This window comes from Pipistrellus hanaki (genome assembly GCF_964339955.1).
Source record: "Pipistrellus hanaki genome assembly, chromosome: 13".
Lineage (NCBI taxonomy): Eukaryota > Metazoa > Chordata > Mammalia > Chiroptera > Vespertilionidae > Pipistrellus > Pipistrellus hanaki.
Window position 1 is genome coordinate 55542948 of NC_140515.1, and position 15995 is coordinate 55558942.

The 15995-nt window shown below is 48.1% G+C and overlaps 2 protein-coding genes across 6 annotated transcripts in view; both read right to left on the minus strand.

The window, feature by feature from the left end:
- Positions 1 to 5183, minus strand: part of FYCO1 (FYVE and coiled-coil domain autophagy adaptor 1) — a 63202-nt gene extending 58019 nt beyond the window's left edge. For both annotated transcript variants that reach the window (XM_084902029.1, XM_084902027.1), the window contains exon 1: positions 5061 to 5183. The gene's annotated coding sequence lies outside the window, so the exon portion shown is untranslated. The remainder of the gene's footprint in view (positions 1 to 5060) is intronic.
- A 665-nt stretch (positions 5184 to 5848) lies between these two features.
- Positions 5849 to 15995, minus strand: part of XCR1 (X-C motif chemokine receptor 1) — a 31652-nt gene continuing 21505 nt past the window's right edge. For 2 of the 4 annotated variants that reach the window (XM_084902061.1, XM_084902062.1), the window contains 2 exons: positions 9903 to 9964; positions 5849 to 8400 (listed from right to left, as the gene is read on the minus strand). In XM_084902061.1, coding sequence (XP_084758187.1) covers positions 7376 to 8383 — 1008 coding nt within the window. In that variant the 5' untranslated portion in view covers positions 8384 to 8400; positions 9903 to 9964 and the 3' untranslated portion in view covers positions 5849 to 7375. Of the gene's footprint in view, positions 8401 to 9902; positions 9965 to 15874; positions 15947 to 15995 lie in introns of those variants that run through there. The other 2 variants (XM_084902064.1, XM_084902063.1) reach the window with 2 other exon arrangements.

The following is a 15995-nucleotide window of genomic DNA, read 5'->3' on the forward strand; positions in this document are numbered from 1 at the left end:
GAGAATGAATGGAATTATGTAATTTAGGGATTGGATGGATTAAGTGTGTCTACAGGAGAGTGCATACCTCAGCTCTGACCCAGAGGCAGCCTTCCCCAGAAGCCTCCATTCCCCACCTAGGACAATAATAACCACAGCCACTACCACCACCTCCCCATTCACCCAGCCTTCCCCAAGGCCCGCTCCTTCTTCCTCTCCTGGAAGTTTAGATCTGGAACCATCAACAGGAGAACACTACAGGGGTGGGTGTGGAAGGTATGGATGGATCGGAGTTAGGCTGTGCTCTTTGGGTGACAAGGGCAACATCGTGGTTATGGGGGTGGTGGGCGGTGGGCTAAGCTGGCACACAGGAGGGGCAAGCAAGAACTAGGATTGTGGGAGTTGTGGCCACGGGCAAGAAAACGGTCTTCCCTTTATCAGCTGTAGCTGAGTATCGCCAATCTGGATGCTCTTCCAATGTGAAATAGGACTAGTCCTGTGAGATTTCCATTATCTATCATGCGACCAGTAATGCAATTAAGATCACACTACGATTGGGTGAGAACCGCGTTTCACTCACCAAACTATTTCCAGGCAATTTTAGCAAATCTATTTGTCCTAGGGACATTATTTGACCTCCTCCTACTGTGTGTGCGTGTGCGTGTGCGTGTGTGTGTGTGGTGGTGGTTTTTTATTTGTTTTCTTGGTACAGTGTGGGGAGGTGATCCTTCACTTTCCTCTATGGAGCTGGGGCTGAGGCTCCTACTGAGAGCCGCTCCTCCCTGACCACGGCTGCAGGCTCAGCCTGAGGAATCCCTCCCAGCTCTATAGTAAATGGACACCAGCTCTGGTTCAGCTGTCTGTCCATCCTGGGCCCCACCCCTCTGCATACTAGGGACTTGCTTAGAATGCTTTTTCTGCTTCCTTTTCTTTTTTAAATTGCAAGTTTGTCCCTAAGAGTTTTCTGCCTCAGGCTGGGGGTGCACTGCCTACATTCCCCCATGGTTTGGTCAAACCTGCCCCTGGGTCCCTGAACCGGCCGCAGGGCTGCAGAGTGTAACCAGACCTCAGGTTCTCCTAAATCTGTCCTGGGAACTACACTGACGTACACACCCGCGTCCCTGAAAAGAGGATCTGGCCCAGCTACAAACAGCCGCGTGGGGTCTTTCCAATGCCACCCAGAACTGCGTGAACAGGAAGGACCACGGGTGTTCCCTAAACCACCAGGCTGGGTGGCTTCAATGTGAGAGGAGAGAAACATGCCTCCTGCACAACTCGGCACGTCTCTGCCGTCTCCATCTTCTAAAAGCCACGGAGCCCACGCGCTGAGGGTGAACCTCAACGTGGGGACAGAACAGACACATCTCAGAACAGCAGGAGATCAACACAGATCCAGGGACACATTTCAACAGCCACTCTATTTTAATATATTTTATTGGCTTTTCACAGAGAGGAAGAGAGAGGGATAGAGAGTTAGAAACATCGATGAGAGAGAATCATCCATCAGCTGCCTCCTGCACACCTCCTACTGGGGATGTGCCCGCAACCAAGGTACATGCCCTTGACTGGAATCGAACCTGGGACCTTTCAGTCCGCAGGCCGATGCTCTATCCACTGAGCCAAACCGGTTTCGACTCAACAGCCACTCTAAACAGTTGCTCAAACAGAGGCTCTTAGGCCAACCACGAGCTTAAAAACAAAACAAAACAAAACAAACCTGGCACTGAGATTACAAATAGAGAACACTGTTTATCTCTGAGCAAGACAATGACATTCAGCCACTAGGTGAGCAGATGTCATCAAGGCCAAACTCCACTCATCTCTGCGGCTTCTGCCTAATTACACCAGTTCACAGCCTCACCTGCTCTGCCGACGGGGCTGCTCCGGGGAAGGAGGCACCAAACTCCGAGTCCCCAGCAGAGATTTTTCACCAGGAGACCACAGCTAAGCAACACCCTTCGTCTGCCTCAGGTTTAAAGTGTAAACGAAAAGTGCCACATGCTAACCTGACAAGCTCAGGGGAGGCCTGCGTGGAAGTCTTGCAAACTCAGAGACTTAAAATAACCACAAAAGATGGTCTGAAAATTAAATATTAAACTACAAACAGGTTTTAGTGGGTTAGATCTTCTTTTACTGAGCCCCGCAGCCTTTCCACCTCCATGATAACATATCTGTGAGATGTTTGGGTAACTTCCCTTTTTCTGGAGCCCCTGGGGCACAACCAAAGGTGGTGGGCTCCAGGACAGATGCCTCAAATTCCTTCGTTATCGTGTTAATTGTTCCTCACCCACCTAAGTATGTGTCCATCATTTTACTTTTTATCCAATCCCAGAGGTTTCCCACACTTTGCTTTATCCCACCCACCTCCTTAATCCGTCACCAGTGCATTTCATGTAACCCACCTATGTCCCTCCTTTGATGGCAATGTATAAATAGAAAGGTAACCCTCCTTCTTCGGAGCATTATCTCAATTTATTGAGGTTCTGCTTCTCGGCATATGTTGACAGTTTGGCTCAAATAAACTCACTAAAATTCTTTACAGGTTTCAATGGTTGTTTTTTTTTTCCCCGTTAAAAAAAGGCATTCTAGTCTTGACTCACCCAAGTTGTCCTTGGAATCACCAGAAAACCCACCAACGGAAAGGAAGAGGAGGACTGCCAGGAGTGGTGGGCGGCTGTGTGTTCCGGTGGCAGCGGCCCACGGCCTCGGCGACCAACACGGGTCAACCTCACCGTCTGCTCCGGCGTGGCTGTGGAAGGGTAAGCCGTTTACCCCTCCAAATGGGCCTCTCTGGAATGCAGATCACGCCAGCCCAGTTCATTTTAAGACCCAGCAGAGGTGCCAGGAGCTCCAAATACCTAGAAGTTACCCTGGGTAAAAGGGCATTTCCATCTGTAAGGGCAATCTCCATTTGTAAGGGTGTTTGCACGTCAGGGGGCCAGGCCTGCTTTGCCAGCCCTGGAGAAGGCAGGAGCTCACATCTGCATGACAACTTCACCCTGGTGAGCTGAAGGCTTCCCCCAGAGCGGACCCCCCCACACACACACACCAGCTTTTGTCTTTCGCTGCAGGTGGTTTCTAAGGTGTCGGCTTCCACCATTTTGGTGGCTTACACAGTTCTCCCCGGTCTCTCCCTTGGATACATGTGATTAAACTTTCATTTGTTTTCCTCCTGCTAATCTGCCTCGTGTTGATTTGACTATTAGTCCAACCAGAAGAATCTCGAAGGGTAGAGGAATAACTCTTCCTCCCGACATCTGCTCTAAGTGGTTCCTCTCATCACAAACATCTGTGGGCGCCATCCTGCCCCAAAAGGTCCAGGCCCGCGGTCGGCAAACTCATTAGTCAACAGAGCCAAATATCAACAGGACGACGACTGAAATTTCTCTCTCGAGCCAAACTTTTTTTAACTTAAACTATATAGGTAAGTACAGTGTTATTAATTTAATTAGGGTACTTCTAAGCTGGCCTTTGCTAAAAAACAAAAACAAAAAAAACCTCAAGGGGCCAAAGAGCCGCATGTGGCTCGAGAGCCGCAGTTTGCCGACCACCGGTCCAGGCTAACGGCGTGGCTCCCAAACCCACACGGGTGCCCTGAAACCAGCCACAAGGAGCAAAGACCATCCAAGGAGCCGCTGGAGGACAGACTCCGGAGCACAAAAACCACCGACGTCACATAGTCATCATGGAATCTAACAGGTGGGTATGTGTTCACTATGCAAGTCTCTCAAAGATTCCGTTTTCCTAACAAAACCCTGGAAACCATGAAAAAAAAAAAAAAAAACACCACAAACTGAAGCAGAAAACCCGGTTCCTAAACACAGGAATCATTTCATCAAAGAAGGCCACACAGCCCAGCACGGAGATAATGAACTCTGCCTTCCGGGGTGAAGATGATAATGGCCCCACAAGCCGGCACAGGGCATTCGATCATGTCTGAGCAGTCCCTGTCACAGAAAGGGGGGAAGGGGCCGAGTGCGGCCCACTCAACCTGGGCCCCTTCAGAAGGCGGGGGCCCTGCAGGCAGGAAGCCTCAGCGGGACGCTGCGCCCCCGGCACCCGCAGGAGGCAGATGGCAGGGAGGGTAAGCTGGCGGCAGGGGGGCCGCGCGCAGATGAAGGCCCGATTCCTCTGCCCTCCGAGCCCCTGACCCATTTCTCGGTGGGAAACGGAAGCTGCTGGTAAGACGAGCCGAGGGGCAGAGAGGCTGTGGCCAACACCGCGGTTTCACTCAGCGCTCTCTTTTTTTTCTTTTTCTCTCCCCCTGGGGAGGGCAGCCAATGGGAACTGCGAAGAGTGACAAAAGGCACCAGAAGATGCATTTAACAGGCAGCCACGTGGTTAATGTGTCAACCACACATGATTTCTTATATATAAAAAAAATAATAATAATAAGATGCAGCACCCTCTCTCCATCCCCCACAAGCCGAGGTTCTTCTGCTCAAGTGCGGGGCAGCCACACCAGAGGACGCTCCACAGACCCACAGGTGTTCCAGCAAAGACCAACCTGAGATCCTGGGACTGGGGCACAAGGGGCAGTGGGCAGCGGGCACAAAGGGCCGTGATCGGAGGATGGATGGTCTCGGGATGAACAAACCAACCGCTTAGGGGAGGGGCGAGACCAGGGAGGGCATCGGGGGAGTAGCGCCAAGTGAGGGGTCCGGGCAGTCCTGGCCCCGCTGAGCCAGGAACTGGCTTCTTAAGGTCAGTGCTTTGGACAATGCAAGCTGGAGGCCGGGGACCTCTCCTCGCCGCGCCCCAAACACGCCAGCCTTGTCCTGGGACCCCCCCACCGGATGGGTTCCTCTGCGGCCCCTCGGCCGTTGGAGGTCTTGGGGCTGCTGTTTGGGGGTGGGGTGGTGTCTGTCTTTCTAACGGGTCACAGAGGCCGCCCGGGCTCCAGGGCCAGGTTCACCCGCTGCGGACATCTCCCGGGCCCGCCGGACAAGGGCTCGGGGTCTGCGGGACACCCGAGCCGGGTGGGAACGGAAAGGGCAACAGGTGCCTTGAAGTTTTCGGCTCCGGGGCCGAGAGGAGCCCGGGCGCCCCCAGCGTCCGGCCGGCCCCCCGGTGGCACTTACGCGCTAGTGGGTCCACCGCCGGGCAGAACCGAAACTTTCTGGGGCCAAGCGGAAGACTGCGGGAGCGCGGCGGAGACGGCCATGACACGCAGAGCCCGCCACGAGCCGGTGCGGACTACAACTCCCGGCATGCTCCACGAGCTCGAGGCCTACAGCGCCCGTCGGACCCCAGGGGCATACGGGCTCAGACTACAACTCCCAGCATGCTCCGCAGCGCTGAGGCTGGCAACTCCTACCTGCCTCTGGCTGTAGGTTAACCTTTTTCCATCTCCGAGGACGCACACCAACCACCGGTGTTGGGATCCTTCTCGAAAGCAGCCCCGCCCACGTGTGACTTTTTGAGAATTTGAAATGAGAGTTTGAGTTGAATTGGGCATGTGTTGTAAGTGCAGAATACGCTTGAGTTCCAAAGACTTAGTGTGAAAAAGAAATTCCGAGCGGAAAGCAGTATCATTCCCTCTGTGGTCCTTGTTCAGACACAGTTGGATTAAGAGAAAGGAAAAAGCCCTGGACTTGGAGACAGAGACTTGGGTGTCAGGCCAGAGGAGAGAGATACGGACAAAAAAACTGAGCCAGGGAACACTCAAGACAGACTTGGCCTCGGACAATTTTGCCTAAGGCCTAAATGGAGCCAATTTCCCACCATCCTGATTCACACAGGATTTATTTCACACTTTATCTCTAACCTTTCTGTGTCCCTCCCTTCACCCCAATCCTAACCCAGCTTCCCCACCCCCACCGCCATCCCTCCAATAAGAAGAGAACTTTTAGGAATCTTATATAATGATCTTGGGTAGAGATTTATTTGTGCATATGATACAATGATTTTTTCCTGTTTTTATTAGATGATTGCAATAGTAATTCATATTAGTCGAGGCCGAATGATTTACAAAGCAAGTACTTTATACACATAACCTCATGTGCACCTCCATGGTCTGAGTAGAATCTGTCTTTGTGTTGTTGATACAGTTTTACAAATGAGGACACTGAGGCTCTGAGAGATCCAAGGTCACAGTGAGTGAGTAAAGAGCTTGGATTTGCGGTTTGGGTCCAGGGTTCAAATCCCAAGAGACTGCTTAGCCAGTTTACTTTGGGGGTTCTTTTCTACTGGGCTTTCCATGCTTGTGGGCTTCTTTGTCCCGTCAGAGGCAGCTTTCACAAATGAAAGCCACGAGAATTCAACAAACCAGGTGATGCCTGGGCTGGTGTGCTCTGGAGAAGAACCCATGGAAAGCCTATGAATGGTACCTGGAGTTGATTGGAAGGTGTAATATAAGCAAGAGTCAGAAAGAGAAATGGAAGTAGAAAAAAACAAACACACACACACATACACCAAAAAGAGAGGCTCTTTATCCACTTACTCTGAAACCATCTCATCTCCTTTCTTAGGTAGGGGGCTATTTCTTCCATAGGTGGTGGGTGATGGCCCCACCTATTGGTTAGCTGGTGCACTACCCAGCCTTCTCCAGCAGGTGTTACTGACCAGTTCTTAAAATTAGACCTTCGCTCTTTGCAGCAAGGTCAATGTCCTCCAAGGCTGGCCTCCCGATGGCAACTAGAGTATTGAAATGATAGCTGGAACTGAAGGGGGGAATGCTTTAAAAGCTCTCCAGGCTCCAGCTGAGGGCTGTATTAGTAGCTACTTTACTCAATAAACATATATTGAGTGCCACAGTGACTCTGCAAAGTCCCGCTCAATGAACTGTGGAAGATTCTGGAATTCCCATTTTCAAGGAGTTGTACCCAATGTTTCTTAGTAGGGTACATGTCAGAATCAGCTGGGGAGATTTTCCAAAGGCCCCAACCATCCAGAGCTGAATCAGATTCATAGATTGGGACCAGGTCTGTATGGTCTGGGAAAATTTCATGTCTTAGAACCTTCTGAACTAAGCATGAGGAAACAAAATATGAGGAAACAAAAAACACCCAACCAGAGAGACAGAAAGAAAGAAGAATCCAAAAGTGTGAGGATAGCGTAAGGAGCCTCTGGGACGGCTTTAAGCGCACCAACATCCAGATTTGGGGGGTTCCCAAATGATAATAAACCCATGTCTAAATGAATGAATAAATGAAGGAATGAATAATAAACTCGGGATCCAAGAAATCTTTTTCTTGATGGCAATATAAACTTTCCAGGCAGGGAGTCCCTTTTCTGCAGTAGGACCTCCTGGGGTAACGTATTTCTTTCACCTCCCACCCCTGCAGCTGTAGCATCCCCAGTGTTATGCCTTCTGCAATGCTCTTTCTTGTACCACTTCTCTTTGCTCCCACTCCATGTCTTCTGTCCATCTCAACCTGCAGCACCAAACTCCCTTTCAATAGAAGGAGGCACCCTCATAGGAGTGAGGTGATGGGGAAGGTAATGACTGGCAGAGCCCAAAGTGTTGGAGCAGACTTTTGAGGTGTCTGCGGAACTTGACCCCGACAAAGACATAGAGCACTGGGTTGACGCAGCAGTGGCAGAAGGCAAAATTACGGCAGATGAGCATGGCATAATCCAGCTGCCGGGAGACCTGGCAGCTCTGAATGATATTAAATTTCAACAGTGTCTGTAGGAAAAGGACCAGGTTGTAGGGAGCCCAGCTGATGAAATGTGCCAGCACAATGGTGAGGATGAGCCTGACTGTCCGGTTGTGCCGTTTGGACCGAGAGCGAGAGCGGAACAGAGTCCTGAGAATCTCCACGTAGCAGAACAGGATAATCCCCATGGAGAGCAGAAAGAAGACAATGTGCTGGTAGACTGAGGCCAGGTACCACTTGACTTCTGAATAACCACATTCTGAAAATCCTGATGGAGATTCTGGATTATGAAACACTTTGTGGAAGATGCCATCGGGGATGGAGGACAGGATGCTGACTGCCCACACAGCTGTGGTCACCAACACGCGAAATTGGAGGGTGTAGACTCTCAAGGATGAGAGGGGGCTCACCACGGACAGGTAGCGATGGATGGTCATGATGGTCAGGAAGAAGATGCTGCTGAAGAGGCTGATGGAGAAGATTATGTTGGAGAGCTTGCAGAAGAAGTCTCCTAGCACCCAGCCCCAGTGGTACACCAAGGCCCACAGAGGCAACAGGAAGGAGAACACCAGGTCTGAGAGGCACAGGTTGAGGATGAAGACATTGGTGAGGGACTCCAGGCTCTCATACTTCACCAGGACCCACAACACCAGAATGTTGCCCACCAGGCTGAGGAAGAACACCAGGCAGTACAGGATGGTGGTGTTGAAGGTTGCAAAGGTGAAGGTCTGAGTCTCACACAAAAGGCTCTGTGAATCATAATCATAAGGGGTGGTGGTCTCTGGGATGCCTGAGGGCTCCATCTAGACATTGAGAGTATCTGAAATGAATAAAGCATACACTGTCTGAAATAAAGAATATACAGAAACTCAACTGTAGATCAACGTACCCCAAGTGTCAAACCAAAGATCTGGAATATGAGGAAACAAAAAACACCCAACCAGAGAGACAGAAAGAAAGAAGAAAAGTGTGAGGATAGCGTAAGGAGCCTCTGGGACGGCTTTAAGCGCACCAACATCCAGATTTGGGGGGTTCCAGAAGAAGAGAGAGAGCAGGACATTGAAGGCCTATTGAAAGGAATAATAGGGATTCTTAGACTTGGTGGCCAGCAGAACCACCTCAAAAGTTGATAAATGGGGAGATTCCTGTTCCCTCCCTCCAGAGGCTGATTCCATGGGTCGGTGGATGGTGCTTGGAGTAGAACAGTCACATATAACACTTTTCTTTTCCTTATGCTAAAGAAAGTAGAGGTGATTTAACTGGTTAAACATTTGTGACAAAAACTTTCCCTGCCTGGTAAAAGAAATAGACTTACAAGTTCAGGAAGCGCACAGAACCCCAAACAAGAGGAATCAAAGAGGACCACACCAAGACACATCATAATTAAAATGCCAAGGGGCAAAATACAAAGAGAGAATCTTGAAAGAGAAAAACAATTAGTTACCTACAAGTGAGTACCCATACGACTGTCAGCTGATTTCTCAACAGAAACTATGCAGGCCAGAAGGGAGTGGCAATAAATGTTCAAAGTGATGAACAGCAAGAACCTACAACCAAGATTACTCTACCCAGCAAAGCTATCATTCAGAATTGAAGGTCAGATAAAGAGCTTCACAGACAAGAAAAAGCTAAAGGAGTTCACCACCACCAAACCAGGATTACATGAAATGCTGAAGGGTATTCTTTAAGAAGAGGAAGAAGAAGAAAAAGGCAAAGGAGGGCAATTGGGGGCAATCAAGCCTTCAGGGGAGGGAAGATAGGGGTGATCAGACTGGCAGAGGAGGGAAGTTGGGGGCAAACAGGCTGCATGGGAGTGGTTAAGGGGTGATCAGGCTGGCAGGCAGAAGCAGTTAGGGGCAATCAGGAAGGCAGGCAGGCGAGCAGTTGGGAGCCAGCAGTCCTGAATTGTGAGAGGGATGTCCGATGTCCAGTGGGCAGTTGGACATCCCTTGAGGGGTCCCAGATTGTAGAGGGTACAGGCTGGGCTGAGGGATACCCCTCTGCCCCCATGCACGAATTTCATGCACCAGGCCTCTAGTTTAAAACAAAATATATTTTACTTAAAAACAAACAAACAAACAAACAAACAAACAAACGTATAACCAGTTAAATCACCTCTACTTTCTTTAGCATAAGGAAAAGAAAAGTGTTATATGTGACTGTTCTACTCCAAGCACCATCCACAGACCCATGGAATCAGCCTCTGGAGCGAGGGATCAGGAATCTCCCCATATGTTAGCTTTTGAGGTGGGTCTGCTGGCCACCAAAGTCTAAGAATCCCTGTTAAAATGAGAGGAAAACGTAACTTTAAAAGGAACTCACCTGTACCTCTTTCCATGCGTCTTGAGGCAGAAATGGTGCTTCTCATATTTTGCTCAGAGAAACTAAAGGCAGAAATGGTGCTTCTTATATTTTGCCCAGTAGTCTGGAGGAAGGTGGGAGATGGAGTCTTGACTAATCCCTCCCCTTCCCACCATGGGGCTTCCTACCTGGAGTCTATCAAGGGTAGGTTTGGGTAATTTTGGAGTTAGAAGGAATGTGAAAGGATAATGCATTATTTATTTATTTATTTGTTTTTAAATATATATATTTGATTAATCTCTTGTGTTTACTTCCAAAGTTTCTTTTTGCAAATTCAACCAGGTTATTTTTGCATGAAGTCATGGTCTAGACTCAGAGAGTATCTGCCTCCTCAAAGAGTTACCCAAATGATCTTGCTTTTCTATTTGTTTTCTACAGAAGTTTTTATTGTTAGTATAATACTCCAAACTTCCCCCTCTGGCCAAGAAGTCCTTTCGTTCATTTGGTAGAATCTGTAGCAGATAAGACATCTGGACCTTGGAGTGGGAGCAAGAGAGCTTCTCCTCTGTTGTATCCCTAGGTGCCCTCGGAAGTGGGGCGTGATGGAACTTCTGGGGGTGACACAGACTTTGCTATCTTGTTGTGATGTGGCAATAGAGATACGGAAAATATTACCAATGTGTGCTCTTCATCAAATACTTACAAAGGCAAGGTTCTGGGTGACCACCCATGTATTTGATACTTTAAGAAGCCTTACTCAATCTAAGGTATATAATGACATTGGCTGCTGGTTCTCCATTGTCCTAGAGAAAGTGAGCAAAGAAGATGGTCTCAGGGCTTCAGATTGTCAGCTCAAGTTCTGCATGAGTGACTCAAAAACTTCTATATTTGTCCTTAAAGAAATCCTCACCGAAACCGGTTTGGCTCAGTGGATAGAACATCAGTCTGTGAACTGGGGGTCTCAGGTTCGATTCCAGTCAGAGGCATGTACATTGGTTGCTGGCACATCCCCAGTGGGGGGCATGCGGGAGGCGGTTGGTCGGTGTTTCTCTCTCATTGATGTTTCTAGCCCTCTACCCCTCTCCCTTCCTCTCTTCCTCAGGAGAAGGAATATATATATATATATATATATATATATATATATATATATATATATATAAATGGGAAGGGTACCTAGTCATCCTTCACTTTCACTTGGCCAAAGTCCAACTACCCATATATATATTCCTTCTCCTGAGATTTCTGGAAACCAAACCACCTCTCAGTCTGCAGTAGCAAAATCATAATGCAAACCAAATCTACAGCCTTGCAGGGTATCTTCTGTTAAAGTGAGGGCATTGGGAAAAAGAGATCCTGAAAATTGGGACGGGAATGTATGGGAAGATCCCAAGGAAGCTGGGGGTATAGAACCCCTCCGTGGCCAATAGAAACAGCCCTTCCACCTCTGTATGACCCACCAAGCCATCATCGAACGGAGGTGTTATACACAAGACAGGACCAAGCAGGCCCTGAAAGCACAAGGAAGTTACATGAGGGAGTGACCCAAATGCCCATGGCCCCTGCTCTTGTACACTGCCTTCTTACGCCCAGCCACACACCTGTGACCTCATGAGGAATTCCCTGTGTCCAGTTGAATGAGGAGGAGAAAAACTCTTGTCTGGTTTGCAGATGCTTCTGCGAGATCTGCAGACACCGCCCCAAAGGGGTCCCCTGGAGAGGCACTGCAGCTTCCTGCTGGACACCCCTGAAGGGCAGTGGTGAGGGGGACTCCTCCCCACGGGCAGACCTTGGAGCACTGCACCTGCTTGTTCACTTGCTTGGGAAGAGCAATGGGTACCCCCGCGCTCAGTCTTGTTATTTCTAGACAGTGCCTGGGTCCAGGCCGATGGAGCGCGGCCTGTGCACATTACGTTTGTGAGTTGATTTCGGACGGGAAATCTTAGTTCCCCGATTCCCAGTTTAGGGTAAGAGAGGCGAGGACTCTCACTTTTACTTCTACAGAACATGTAGCTTGCATTTCCCATTTCTAGTAAAAAAAAAAAGGGAAGGGTACCTGGTCATCCTTCACTTTCACTTGGCCAAAGTCCAACTACCCATGAGCACTGGAGCCTCCAAGATTTATTTATTTTTTTTGGTTGGACTTTATTGAGGTATGTATTAGGCAGGATTCTGCCAGAAAAAGAGAATCAATAGGATGAAAAAGCAACCCCCCCCCTTTCTCTTTCTCTCTCTCTCTCTCTCTCTCTGTCCCAAAAATGTATACATGCTTTATAGCTGATAGCTCAATTGATCTTTCTTTCTTTTCAGACTTAAGCCATTGGGATTAATAATTATTCAAAGTGTGTATACATTTTTTGGGACACCCTGTATATATATATACCTACATGCAAATATATGATATTTAGATATATTTATAAATATACTATCAAATCATATATTTATATATATTATAAATTATAAATATATGCAGTTACTATATACATATATATTTATAGATACATTTATGATAACAAGTATGCACACAGTTACAATAACAAAGTCATACTTGTTCCTACCACTATCTGGGTACAACTGAGAATGTACTAACCCTTTCCCTAGATAGGTTTCAAAGTTCTTGGGTGATATTCATTCTTTTCCTGGATATCTGGTAACTTGAATACATAATGTACAGTTATTTGTTATATATTACATTAGAGGATAAGAGAAGGAAGACAAATTTATCTGCTTTAATACATACGTATATAGACATATTCATGGCTAAATAAGGAAGAGATACTTATCACAGTTCTGGTTCACATTTCTGCATTTGGCCACATAGTCCTAACTGGTATTGACCGCTACCTTCTTTCACTACCCATTCCATACTCTCATTGCCCTCTGCAAGAACTTTATTTTTATTTTTTAAAGTATATTTTATTGATTTTTTACAGAAAGGAAGAGAGAGGGATAGAGAGTTAAAAACATCGATGAGAGAGAAACATCAATCAGCTGCTTCTTGCACACCCCTTACTGGGGATGTGCCTGCAACCAAGGTACATGCCTTTGACTGGAATCGAACCTGGGGCCCTTCAGTCTGCAGGCCGATGCTCTATCCACTGAGCCAAACCGGTTCTGGCGTCCTCCACAAGTACTTTAGTTGGTCATGGTTCCTTGCTGATCCAACCCTTCATTCCTAAAACCTGGACCATTAGCATTTCAGCACGTAGGACTAAGAGACACCCCGAGGAGTCACTCATGTTCCAGACATATTCTTTCTTACATCTACTGTGTAGTGGCAGGTCCGTTTCATGCCAGCCTGCGCAGTGAATCCCTCCATTGCCCATTGATTCAGAGGTAAGAGGACCCAACGTGTCTGGATGGCAGCCTCAGCTTCTAGTTCAGTGGAATCATTGTTGTGTCTCCCTTTGGAACCAAGACCTCAAGACCAGTAGAGCATGTGGGAATTCAGGTTCGGGCGGGAATGAAAGGGTTCTGCTACCTGCCAAACACAGCCACTGGCTAGAGCCACAGGGCGTGTGGGGGGAGTGGCATGCAGCCTCAGTGTGCACTGGACGCAGCTGGGACCCTGGGTCAGGGTGTGGGGAAGGCAAGGAACAACGGCGAAGCGCCCCTCACCTAGCAGAGTGGGTAGAGGAAAGCCACTGCTACGGCTGGTGAGACCTACAGCCCGGAGAAGGCTGCCAGACCTGGGACCTGGCCTTTGGCTGAGGAATAAGTCACTTCCAGCCCTAGCTGGAAGGGACCCAGAGGGATACCTGCTCCAACCTCTTTCTCCCCCCCATTCCATCTCACCCAACTCCTGCTGGTACCTTCCGTTGGCACCAGCAAGGAGGCGAGGGAGCCGTGATACAGCCCGTTCATGGGAGCATGGGGCAGGGTGGAGACGATGCCAGTTCAGAGCAATGGGAGATCCATCCCCATCCTGCCCCATTCAGTGCTCGCTTCCCTTCCCACGCTGTCCCCTCTGCCTGAAGGCCCTCCGGGCCACCCTCCCCGAGTTCATTCCTCCTCCTCCTAGGCTTAACCTTCCCCCTCCTGAATATGTTAGGCTCTTGTGTCGATGGTGGTATTTTGCACCGTGTCATTCTTCAACGCACGGCTCTTCTTACAACAACATTTTTATCCAACAATGACTTACTGAACGATCATAATGCCAGCAGCCAACATGTGCTGAGCACGGATGCCAGACACGGTTGCTATTTGTTAGACGGTTGTCTAGAGCAGTGGTTGGCAAACTCGTTAGTCAACAGAGCCAAATATCAACAGTACAACAATTGAAATTTCTTTGGAGAGTCACATTTTTACACTTAAACTTCTTCTAACGCCACTTCTTCAAAATACACTCACCCAGGTCGTGGTATTTTGTGGAAGAGCCACACTCAAGAGCTGCGTGTGGCTCATGAGCCGCAGTTTGCCGACCACTAGTCTAGAGCATGTCTCCATGAGGGCAGGGACCAGGTTGTGTCTTGTTCTTTGCACTCTCTCTTTCCAGTGTCTGGGACAGCGCTTGGTGCACGCTAGGAGTTCAGCAAATGAGGGGTTAAAAAGTCCCCACAAGGAGACTAGCAAGCATTTTCTAGGGTGAAGTTTTAACTGTTAATTCCATTCTTCTTGAATGTAAGCTGGTCTTGGTGATTCCCTTGACCAATAGAACCCAGTGCAGGGGACATCCTGGGATTTCTAGGTCATAAGAAGTCTGCAGCCTTCAGAATGTCTTGGGACATTCTAATTGGGAGCCCTGAACCACTACTCTTTATTTATTTATTTATTTATTTATTTATTTATTTATTTATTTTTTTTTTTTTTTTCAATCTCCAGCCGAGGATATTTTTTTTTTTCCATTGATTTTTAGAGAGAATGGAAGGGAAGGAGGGGAAACATTAATATGAGAGAGATACATTGATTGGTTGCCTCCTGAACTGCTCCTACCTGGCTGGGATGGGCATGCCTGAATCGAACCTGTAACCCTTCAGTCTATAGGCTGTGACCCTTCAGTCTATCTACTGAGCCAAACCAGCTGAGGCTGAACCACCACTTTTGAAGTTCACCGTCATGAGGCTGCCATGCTGGTAAGACCTCCTGGGAGCTTCTGGGCCCAGCTTACCTGTCTCCTCCGCCAAAAGCCATCCACCAACTCGGTAGCACCAAGGTACCTCCATTGACACAACACACACACACACACACACACACACACGCACACACACACTCACCAGCTGAGTACCGCTCAAGTTCTTGAGTCACAAAATTATGAGAAATAAAGAAATGGTGCTCATTTTAAGCTTCTGTTTGGGTGCTTTATGAGACAGCATACAGAACATGTAAGATTGCTTAGGGAGAAATCGCAGCCTATTTTTCCATCCCGCCTTCAGCCATCCCACACTCTCAGATAAACATCAGCCCCCGGAGGAGTTTTGTGAACTCTCCGGCAGCTTCCCTTTAATGTGGCTTGAAAGCTGGTGCACTCTCTACGCAGCTTCCACCTGCAGCACAGCTGGGAAATCCCCCAAGAGACAGCTGAGTTGCTCTGGGCCCCCTGCCAAGTCTTCACATGGCACCCCTTTAGACTGAGAACAAGGTGAGGATGTCAGCTATCAATACTCTTATTCAATCTAGTGCTGGAAGTCCCAGACAGCTTAATAAGCAGGGGAGGAATACTGATTGGAAAGGAAGAAATAAAACTGTCCCTGTTTGGAGACGGCATGATGGCCTACATAGAAAATGCCAAAGAATATTTAAAAAAAAACGACAAAAACAAAAACCCGAAACGATTCCTAGAATAATAAGCAAAGCTGTAGATGCAAGAGCAACATGTAAAAGTCAATTGCATTTCTATGCAGCAGCAATAGAAGTGTGGAAAGCAAAATTAATGTATAATATTTCTCCCAAGAAAGAAATACTTATGCATAAATCACCAAAACGTGTACAAAACAGGTATGCTGAAACCTCAAAATGCTGATAAACCAAAGGACATCTACATAAAAGGAGAAACATACCATTTTCATGGGTTGGAAGATTCATCAGAGTCAACATACAAGAGACATCCTTGCGTTGTTCTGGGCTGTCCTCTAAAAAAACCGGAACACACACTGTATGATCCCACAATTGCACTGGTAG